The sequence below is a fragment of the Scomber japonicus genome, chromosome 10 (assembly GCF_027409825.1).
Source record: "Scomber japonicus isolate fScoJap1 chromosome 10, fScoJap1.pri, whole genome shotgun sequence".
NCBI classification, from domain to species: Eukaryota; Metazoa; Chordata; class Actinopteri; order Scombriformes; family Scombridae; genus Scomber; species Scomber japonicus.
In genome coordinates this window covers 7366845-7377941 of record NC_070587.1, presented here as the reverse complement: position 1 = coordinate 7377941, position 11097 = coordinate 7366845, and the positions used below count along the sequence as shown (strand labels likewise).

General features: G+C 38.9%; 1 protein-coding gene across 1 annotated transcript; it reads left to right on the top strand.

Annotated features, from left to right (window-relative positions):
- Positions 1-5450: 5450 nt before the first annotated feature.
- Positions 5451-11074, top strand: trim35-28 (tripartite motif containing 35-28). The gene is made up of 6 exons (XM_053327464.1): positions 5451-6099; positions 7539-7634; positions 8368-8598; positions 8706-8728; positions 8855-8973; positions 9221-11074. Exons 1-6 carry the CDS (start codon positions 5674-5676, stop codon positions 9754-9756), a joined length of 1431 nt encoding a protein of 476 aa, XP_053183439.1. The 5' UTR covers positions 5451-5673; the 3' UTR covers positions 9757-11074.
- Positions 11075-11097: the final 23 nt, after the last annotated feature.

Below are 11097 nucleotides of genomic sequence, written 5' to 3'. Positions count from 1 at the left end.
TCAAGTTTTTTTAATGTGCTGTGTGAAATGCAAGAAAGGTAAGAGTAGCTTTAATACTGATGTGTCTGTTTTCAAAGAAAGTATGTTTTTGATCCACCGCGACTAATAGTTAGAATTTACCTGCACATAACTGGCGGCCTCCACTCAGATGAAGTTGAGCAGAAGATTTTCTGAATCATACTAATAAATATATTAAAAATAAGAGCAACTTGAGAAGCTATTTCTGTCACAGCTGCTTGAACACCTGCATATGTGGTTTTGTAAACCCCTCAGTTTGAGCATCACCTTCCTATCTGAAAGTAGCTGTCATTACCACAGTGTTAGTAAGTGGGCCACAGTGCATAGTTCAGATGATAGCATGAGAACCCAAATACATTGTAGGCATGATCCTGGCAGCAGTGATATTTACACAATATTAAGATGCACTGAGATGTTTCAGTTCTGGCACATGAAAACTGGTTGTTAGAAGATTCAGGAGAAGGAAAGAGGACATATCTCAAATCTTCTGAAAAATCCCATTTCGACAACATGAATGTATACAGAGGTCTTTACTAACATGTAGAGGAACTGTTGTCTGCTGTCTATGGGCACACATGACCAGCATTACTATCTCTGATCATGGCACTCCCCTCTCCTCATCAGTCACCAACCTTGGTGTAAGATTTGATCCTTGACTCACCTTTGAAGCCCATATCAAACACTTCTGTAAGATCTCCTTTCACCATCTTAGAAATATTAGGCAAACTCCGTCCCCGACTAACCTCATCTGATGCTGAAAAACTGGCCGACACCTTTGTCTCCTCCAGACTGGATTACTGCAATGCCCTTCTCGTTGAGATCCCTAGCAAGAGTCCTCTGAGAATACAATATGTCCAGAATAGCTCTGCAAGGATCTTGGTGAGAGTGCGAAAGTATGACCACATCACTCACACCCATCCTGCATTCACTTCATTGGCTCCCTGTGCATCTATTGCAATGCCCCCCCCACCCCCCCACCCCCATACTACCTGAAAGAACTTCTCACTCCACTAAGCTCAATACGACTCTTCCCCTCTACAAATTCAAATCGCCTCTTCCTCCCAAGGACTAGACTCAGCACGATGGGTGATCAGGCCTTTTGTTCAGCTGCCCCTCGTCTGTGGAATGCCCTTCCTGAACAGCTGAGGGCACCACAGTCTATTGAGAATTTTAAAAAAGGGACTTAAAACATGTTTTAATAGCTAATTGAAAATGTGGAGAGGTGACCACATACTGCGAATCAAAGGGTTATCAGACCTAAATAGACGAGCTGTGTAACCATTGAAACCGCAGACGCAGTGTTCTGTTTCATGCTTTGGTGAATACAGAGTTGCATCAACGGTATCATCGTACACATTGCAACGTGCGGAAGGAAATAACCTCTGTGTATATATTTTTTGTAGTGATTCGTCATGATGCATGTATGTAAATAGCACGCTAGTATATTTGCACATATTGCTCACCTTGTGGTCACCTTCAGTGTGTGTTAATGTGGTGACTTGTAAAAAGCTCAACATGAAATGAAAAGTAAATAAGCTTTTGTGATACGTTAAGTGGCTGAAAAACTGTCGTACACATCTATGACCCTTTTGAAAGAGTAGATGTCTCCCGTGCTGCTGTCACCCCCCCCCCCCCCCCCCCCCCCCCCGTTGGCCTCTTATGCCACCTACTGTTAAATAAAGAAAAAAGTGTCCTAAAATAAATATTTAAAAAAAGAAATGTGACTCTTGCACTGAAACGTTTACTGTTTTGTAGTGTTGCAGGCTATGTAGCTATAAAGGCATTTAGGTGGTGCTTTCAAATAGACAATAATAAATACTGGCAGTGTTGGGATTGCTTAGTAGATTACACTAACTACTGAAATATATCACATGTTGAATGTAGTCACTGAATGCTGTTAGGTAGGGCAGGCTAAACAACATCACAGCTGCTTGTAATGACATTATACCCTAACTGTTTGAACTATATATATATGCAACTATGTATGTTTCATTTTGTTGGTGATTTATTTTATTCATATTTATGTTTTCATTATTTATTTTATCATTATTTTAATCATAGTATTTCTATAAAAATTCCTGCATTTTGCATTTATTTACCTACACATTTTTATTTTATTTACTTATAATAAATTCATTATTAATGACCATCATGTGTCATGTGATTTGAATACCCATTTAGAAGTAGTACAGAATCAGTATCGGTATTGTTAAAATTGTAACAGAAAGTATCGGTATCGTATCGAATTGAAAACTCATTGGCAGCTGAGCCGTTTTCTCTGTCAAATATCTCCCCCTTTGGTAAGATTCAAGTCTCATTGCTGCCACATAGTGAAATTCATTGCATTATTTCAACACACACTACCCAACACAACCTCTATTTGATATCAGCGGTTGATCGACAAAATTCTTAACGATCAATTATGGATCACAGACTGATCATGTCCATCCCTAGTTTAAAGTAAAAAAACAACAACTGGTAAATTCATTTTTATTATACAGATTAGCACGGCCAACCACAGGTACACGTCCCAGGGCCTCGCCCATACTACAACACTTGTTATTCTGTTAGTAACTAACTAGCTATATGGGAAGGGTGCTACATATTATTATATCATCATTATTATTATTATCATTATTATTATTATATGATATTATCCTCTATCACGGCCCATGTCATTTAAATTGCAATACTGGTACATGGTATGTTCTGTGGAAAATGTATTGTAAAACTGCTTTTAAACTATATTTGGAACAATAAATGTATTGTGCATTGTCCCTGTAAAATAAAAAAAATAAACCACAAATAATTAAATCTAATGCGCATGTGCAATAAAATCTTGTTAACATGGAAGTGTTTATGGCACAGTGAAAAAGATTCTGAGCAGGTGTAATCATGAGCTGAAATGTCCAATGTACAAAAGTTTATCAGTAAATAATTGTACCGGTGTGTTTGGGTATGCAAGGCTGGATTAGTTAATAGCCCCAGGGGCACCTGGGCATTGATGCTCATGGACCCCCCCACATCGTCTCACTGCACAAATCACGTCCACCCGATGTTACCCACCCTGGTTATTAAAATCCACTTCAATTATTTTGAGCTTTCAGACCAGCTGACATGTCAAATCACACACCTCTTGGTCAAAAGCTGAATAAGTAGTTCAGCTGAGCTGGGAGCACGTCTGCGTGTGCAGTTCCATAAACAATATGCTGCAGCACAACAGTTATGACTGATACATGTGACAGACTATACAACAATCACACAGCACAGCTGAATACTGGTTTCACAATAAGAGGTACTTAGTGAGCGAGGCAACTTCACACACTGCAAAAGGTAACATTTCATGCACTTGACAAATCAACTCCCACACAAAGGCCTCTAGCAGCATCACACCACAGTGATGCAAAACCTGTTAAGCAAAAGTGGATAACTAGATAACACTATCGGGAGGGGGTATCTACCATAAGGGCGATCGGGGCAAGTGCCATGATGGTAGGAAAAAAAGTTGTTTTTTCTTTTTTGGTCGGACTCCTCAGAAATAGACATACTCTCTTGATGTTGATAATTATTGTTGCATTCATGCGAAGAAAATCAAGTCTCGTGACTGACTGTTTCCTTTCTCATTTTGACAGCTAGGCAAGTGACAATTGATCAGAATGTCACAATCAGCTGTGGTTAGTTTTTTTTATCACCTGGTGTGCAGGAAAAATGAACACTTAGAGGAAAATGGACAGTGCCGGCTGTAATCAAAAGCCCAGTGGAGCAGCCAAAAGAAAGAAAAAAGGAAGAGAAAGAATCGGCTATAATAAAAAAAAGTCCCATGAGGAAAAAGTTGTACTTGCCATAAGAAGGCTTTCAGCCCTTTCTTTGATGCCTCATTTGTGAAGGAGCTGGACTTTTAGCACCTGATCTCTGACTCTGCAAAGGCAAGAAAGAAGAACCCCTAATGGGGTTAGAATAAGAATAAGAATAAGAATCATTATTCTGTGCGCAGTGGAGTACTAATGAAACAGTGGTGGTTAGTGGAGAAGAGTAAAAGGTGTGTCCATTTGTAGGAAGGCACTATAACTCTTATAGTAAAGCCTATAGTAAAGCCCAGGGGTGCCCTGGGGGACAGGAAAACCAAACAAATATGTGGGGCCCCAAAGAAAACTTGGAAAAGGGGGCCCCCTGCTGGCTGATAATGGCACATTTTGTAATGACAATAATCCCCCATGAAACTTCCCATACACTATAGTGCACCACCATTAACCCAATACCCACCTAAGAGGGGGACCCTTTGAGCAAACGCAAACGTAGCCTCCTATCGTATTGTTCAGATGTACATTATCGGGTACAGACGTTTTTTGTTTTTTTTTGTTTTTTATTGTTGTTTAAATAAATTGTAATAATGTTAAACAACCCCAACCCAACCTGTTTTTCTTGTTAGTTGTTTCTATTGTTCTTGGGGCGTGGAGGATCAGTGGGCTTCCATGTCTGGGCCCCCCCATACTCTAGGATCGCCACTGTTAAAGCCCCTGTCTTTATGTCTGTATACACTGCATCACTGTGACAGAGACTGTTTTATTTTGGTCACTTAACTGTACATGTGTTGCACCTCTGTCTCATTGACTTTCCATTGTCTTCCCCTCCTTCTGTGCCAGATCTTCTTTGCCTTTGTGTGAGAGTTCCGGTGTTTTTAAAATTGCAACTGTGACATTATGGGGAATGATCATTTTTACATATCTTCATTTTCACTGAAAAAACATATTAAAATGATTATGGTGTGACTGTGATTCTTAAATCTGTAGAACATGTGTAGGCCATGATGCCAAACTTTTCTTTCTTCATTAGTGTCTACACCCTTTTGCTCCTCACTGTATCTATTTTCTCCCTGTTCTCCCTTTCTCTCGTTCTTCTCCCCTTCTCTCTCTCTCTCACCCTCAACCACAACCAGTCAAGGAAGATGCCTGAGGTTTCTTTGAGGTAAAGGGGAATTGTTTACTTGCCGCTGTGGCCAAGTGCTTGCTCATGTGGGAATGTTGGGTGTCCTTAATTTAAATAAAAGAGTACGGTCTAGACCTGTTCTATGTGAAAAATGCCTTGAGATGTTGTGATTTGGCACTATATAAATAAAGATAGTAGATTGATTTATATCTGCAGCACCACAATGTTTCACTTATAATGTTATTTTGACACACATTTTGCCTAATAAAAATTTGATAATTGCAGTGGACCATATTATGATTCCGATCAATTTTAGATTAATTGTTCAAGTCTGTTCTGTCCATCCTCTGACCCACACTGCATTCCAGTAGGTGGCGGTAATGCGCCGATAAGCTAGTTACTATCAACTAATAAATCAAACGAAGAAGAAGAAGAAGAAGCAGAAGAACTCCATTAGGGGGCAGTGGTCAGTAAACTGGAGTCAAGTTGTCTTCCTGTCACGGAAACGCGGAAATAGGTGTAGGACTCTGTAACGAACTTTCTACCTCGTGAAGGTGTCGTTTGCAGAGTTGTCTACTTTCTTTTTAACAACTTAACTTTTTTTTTTGTTGGCTTCCGCACTCGCTTAAAGCTTTGATATATCACACGGAGCGTATCTGTCTGTGTTTACTCACCGGTTTGGGGTTTTTTTTGGAAAGCGAAAGCAGACTGCGCAAGGCCTGTGAAGTCATGGCTGACAGTATGGACGAAGATATGCCGGATGAGACTTTACCTCTCCGGCAGGACCTCACCTGTCCCGTGTGTCAGGGCATCTTCCAGGACCCCGTGCTGCTGCCCTGCAGTCACTCCTTCTGTCGGGACTGCTGGCAGAAGAGTTGCAAAGTCAATCAAAAGTGTCCGGTGTGCAGGAAGGAGTTCAAGGAAGACCAGGCCATCGCCAACCGCGCCCTCAAAGATGCCTGCGAGTCCTTCCTGAAGCAAAGTAATTTAAGGAGCAACCAGAAACAGCAAGCCGCAGAGGACGCCTGCAACCTGCACCTGAAGCCCCTGGAGCTGTACTGTGAGAAGGACGAGGAGCCTGTGTGTGTGGATTGTGTCGCTTTGCACAACACACACAGACTGCACCCACTGAAAGATGGAGCACCGCTGTGTAAGGTAAAATGACCGCTAAAATTCAGACAAAGTTTATCTGAAGCCTCTACAGTGCGAGTTGGTGAAATCAAGTTGGATATGTCTCACATGTCCAGTCTTTTTAGTGGAAGAGTTCCTCTTTATGTTTCCGTGTTGAGCTGCGGAGGAAGGATCGCAACTAAAACAGGAAATTGGCGCTAAAAACCCCTCATATTTAAAGATATCTACGTGATTGACTCATTCCAACAGGAAGACTGGATTTTGTCCCCCATGACTTACATTGTAGTAAGTGTATCAAGAAGGGATCTTTTGAATAGCCAGTATGATCAGGACAGAAGAAAAACTTGTTTCAGTGTTAATTTGGGCACATGAACCGATCCTTTAACTTCAATTTTACACCACAGAACAAAATAACAATATTTTTACTGATCTAAATAAAACAAAGCAGAGATGTATCTATAACTCAAACATTTACTGCGAATATGTATATACTATTGATTAGTGTAAAGTTTACTTTGAAAGGTATACTAGAGCTAAAATCTCACAAGGTCTATGTAGTAGCTGCTCCTGAGATAGGGCTTATCCAATTGTCAAAGCAATGGAGATGATGTAATTTCCATTTTTATGGGCACTTAAAAGTCTCTAACCTGTATGGCCTGTTTGTAGGCCTAGGGGTGTGACGATACACTCAGCGCACGAGACGAGGGGAGACACGATATTGGGTTCACGAGATCGAGACGAGACGAGATTTGAACTATATTTTTAAGAAAACTTCAATGAGGAAATACATGACTGTTCTTTTATTTGAAATTCACAAAATGTAAATTGAATTGAAATGTTTTAACTAATTATCTTGTAATGAATCACTTTAGTTCTACTTTCTAAATATATAATGATCATATGCAGTATGCAGCACTGTAAAAGGTTTCTCCATATAGATATTTTATAGATGGATCATTTTGGTATTTATGGAAATAACAACCATAAATACAAAAGTTAGATACAATCACAAATACTATAAAGTAAATTATAAAGAGTCGAAACTATTCTAATATATAAATATAAATTAAAGAATCCAATTATCACAAATTATAACATATTGCTAATAAAAATGTTTTACTTTTTGCATTATTAAGCTTCCATAGCTGCTCCTCCTACTTCAGGCTCTCAGTGTAGAGACCTGAGCTCAACTTACCACTGCTCCTCTCCTCATCTCATACTTCTGACTGAGATCTACTCAGCAGGTAGAAGCTGTAACAAGGTTAATGATCCACACATGACATTATAAAAAGAAGACATAACGAGCGAATGAGCGATAGAAAACCGTTGTCACACCCCTACTTGTTTGCAACTAACATTGCTGTTTTTAAGGTCAATATTGAACTGTCTCAACTTTCCTAAACCATTTGATGATGACGATACTTGATTTTCATCACTTCATGTTTTGCTTTTCCAACCTGCAGAAGGAGCTGAGCTTCAAAGTCCAGATTTTTGAGAAGAAAGTGGAGACGTACAAGAAACAGACCCTGAAACTCAGCAATGCAGCGGAGTATATCAAGGTAAAGTTACTGACATGTCTCATGCTGTAGTGTGGATCTTGATATCTCTATATAATCATTAACTGAGTTTATTATTGGACAAGCTGCACTACTCCACTGTCCTCAGGCAGACAGTCTATGTCAGTGAAAGTTAAATATCATGAGTATAGAAGGAATAATCTGCCTTATGTAGGATGTAAGGAAAGAGTTGTTACACCTTAATGAGTGTTTCAGAATCTACACATTACACTTGAATTCTCAACTAGTTAAAAAAACAGAATTAATTTGGTTTAGTTTTATTGAAGACAAGATTTTATCCACATGCGGTACTTCGTTCACTGTATGCACACAGTTCTCGACTAACAGGACCTTCCAGACAGTATGAAGAGTCAGTTCAAGACACTCTAAAGACTCATCTTATATAATTTGTAATGCCGTGTTTCATATAAAAGTTCATTTTGGAACAAGAGGAACTAATCTCAGGAACTAAACTTGAAACTTTAAGTCCTTGTTGAACATGCAAATTAGACCAATGATGAATTAAAAAAAAACTTGCAGCTTTGTCCCGTTATTTTTTTGTATGTATGTACTGCTGCATTAGTTGGATTTAATGAATAAATGAGGAGGGAAAATGAAATAGAAGTAGATTATGTGTTGAGTGTTTGATGATTATTTATTTATGCTTTAGAATTGCCATGAAACAATCAGAAAATATTTATCCTGTCTGTGTTCACTCTTCTCTGACTTTACCTAGTATCAAGCTGGGGTGGCCGAGAGACAGATCAAGTCGGAGTTTGAGAGGCTCCACAAGGTGCTCGTCACAGAAGAAGTTATGCGTCTGCAAGCTCTGGCCTGTGATGAGAAGGAGAAGCTTGAGTCCATTCAGAGTATGATTGATAAAGCAAATAGGGATACTGCAGCTTTGAAGGAGCTCATTGATACTTTGAAAAAAGAGATGGGCAATGAGGATTTAGCCCTTGTGCGGGTAAGAGCGATCAGCGATAAGGTTACAAGACTTTTAAGACTTCCTGTTGTATCTTAGATGTTTAAGTGTTCCATTAAACTAATCTCAATTTCTCTTTTATGTTGTAGAATTTCCAGAATTTAAAAAGAAAGTAAGTAAACAGTCACATAAACTGTATTATGTGCTTTAAAATCTGAATTTGTCTATAGTCTAAATATCCACTGAGAAGTACTTAGAGGAGTTAAATGATAAAACTTTTTTGCCATCTTTGCTCCAGAGCCCAGTGGACTCGTGACGATCCTCGCATTCCTCATGACTCTCTTTTAGACATGGGCAAGCATGTTGGCGCTCTGAGTTACAACATCTGGAGGAACCTGCAGAACCATGTCAAACACTGTGAGTAAATTACACACTGAGAGTTGGTTTTGCCCTGGGATTTTTAAATGGTTGGAAATCTTCTTTTTTTTTTTTTTTTTGGATTAGCGATCAGATGTTCATTTAAAAATGTGTCTGCATACTTGAAACATTATTTTAGGGAAATCCAACCTATACATTGGCAGAAAATACCTGAATTCCGGCTGCATGAGTTTGAAAATATTGCTTTATCAGAATATGACACGGTTGCATCTATTCCTGTGTGCAGATTCAATAGTACTGGACCCAAACACAGCCTCTCCATGGCTGTCCTTGAGTCCAGACCTGACCAGCGTGAAGGAAAGCGCAGAGCGGCTGATTGCCCCTGACAACCCAGAGCGCTTTGATCCCTGCGTCTTTGTCCTGGGTGCTCAAGGTTACACCTCGGGGAAACACAGATGGGATGTCCTTGTTGGTGACAACCCCAAGTGGATTGTGGGCGTGTGCAAAGAGTCAGTGGCCCGTAAAAAGAAGTTTACGGTCTCTACTGGCCGTGGAGTGTGGGCTATATCACTCAGCAAAGGTGTGTACACTGCCACAAATGCTGATCGTACTGTGCTGCAGTTACAACAGCGTCCAGAGAGGATCCGCATCAAGCTAAATATGGATAAGGGAGAGGTGTCATTTTGGGATGGGGGAACAGCAAAGCACCTGGTCACTTTGACACATAAGTTTGATGAGGAGGTGTTTCCTATGTTTGGCCCTGGGCTCCATAGTACACCCATGACTCTAGCTCCAGGAAAAATGGCTGTACACACCTCATAATGACCCATTGTATGGCAGAGGGGTGGTTGGTTTACCTAAAGCTGTTGGGTTATGATTATAAACTTTTCCAAAAAAGATGCTTTTTAAAAGCAAAATGAAACTCGACAACAATGTGGCAGTCGAACATCTAGAATATCAAAAAGGACTTGCCAAAAAAGAGAAATGAGACGATCAAAATTGGGGCGATGCTCAGAAAATAGATAAAACATGCTGAATAAAATATACTAAAATATGATTAATGACAAAATGTATAAAACAGTATATAATCTTTAAGCTTCACAAAAGTAGATATTGTGAAAACGTCGGGTGATAAGACTTTAAGATCTGGCATAAAGGATTAGTGTAAGAAATGCATGACAATCTGTCAAACTGAGCAGGATTTAACATTGTTGATTAATTGTTTAAGCCAACCTTAAAAACATGCAGTCATTAGTTGATTAAAAACTTTGCAGCTGCATGATGCATATGATAGAGCTGAGTGATAACTTTGTGAACACTGATTAATAGAATTGCAGAGAAATACAAAAATCAATCAATCAATCAATCAGTGTTACAAGAGAGTATTAAGACCAAATGATTTAGATGTGCCTTACCTGGATGAAATATGATTGACCAACCTTTCAATGTCAATGTCCAAAACACACACATGATGCTGGTGACCAATAATGATAAAGTTTTAAAAAATGAATTAAAACATCTCTTGATTATTTATGAAGCCGGAAGAAATTATGACATGCAATGCTTTAATATCTGAGAGGTGAACAAAAAAACAAAAAAAACTAAAAAAAAATTGTGTATTAAAAACATGTCCTACTCTTCTATCTATCTATTTACACCTGTCTGGAAATACAATAGAGCTATTACAGTAACAACCACATACATTTGCAGTGATTATATTTCAATCATGAAAGAGTAGAATAGACTGTCTTTACCACAGACTGTACATTTCAGAATATCTATACATTTTTCTATATAGACTGTACATATAAATTTCTCTTCTACAGAATTAATACAGGATCATGTTCTACGCCATACAATCTATAGTCATGAGCTTGGGAATGTGCCTCAGTTAATCATTACTACTTAAGTTGTATTGATTCTGCTCTAATATTGCTATCTGTAATGTTAAATGTATTTGTGTTGGTGTGTTGGGGTGTTGTTTTTTTTTTTTTTTTAGTTTTATGATACTTGTTTAACTTGGTTTAACAGCAAGTTGGATACACTTTGAAGTAGATATACTGATATCACAGCCCCGGATCTGTATATGAAGACATTTCAATGTGCCTGTGAATGTTTGTCAAGTAAAAATCACTGAAAATCAAAATTGTTGTCTCATTATTA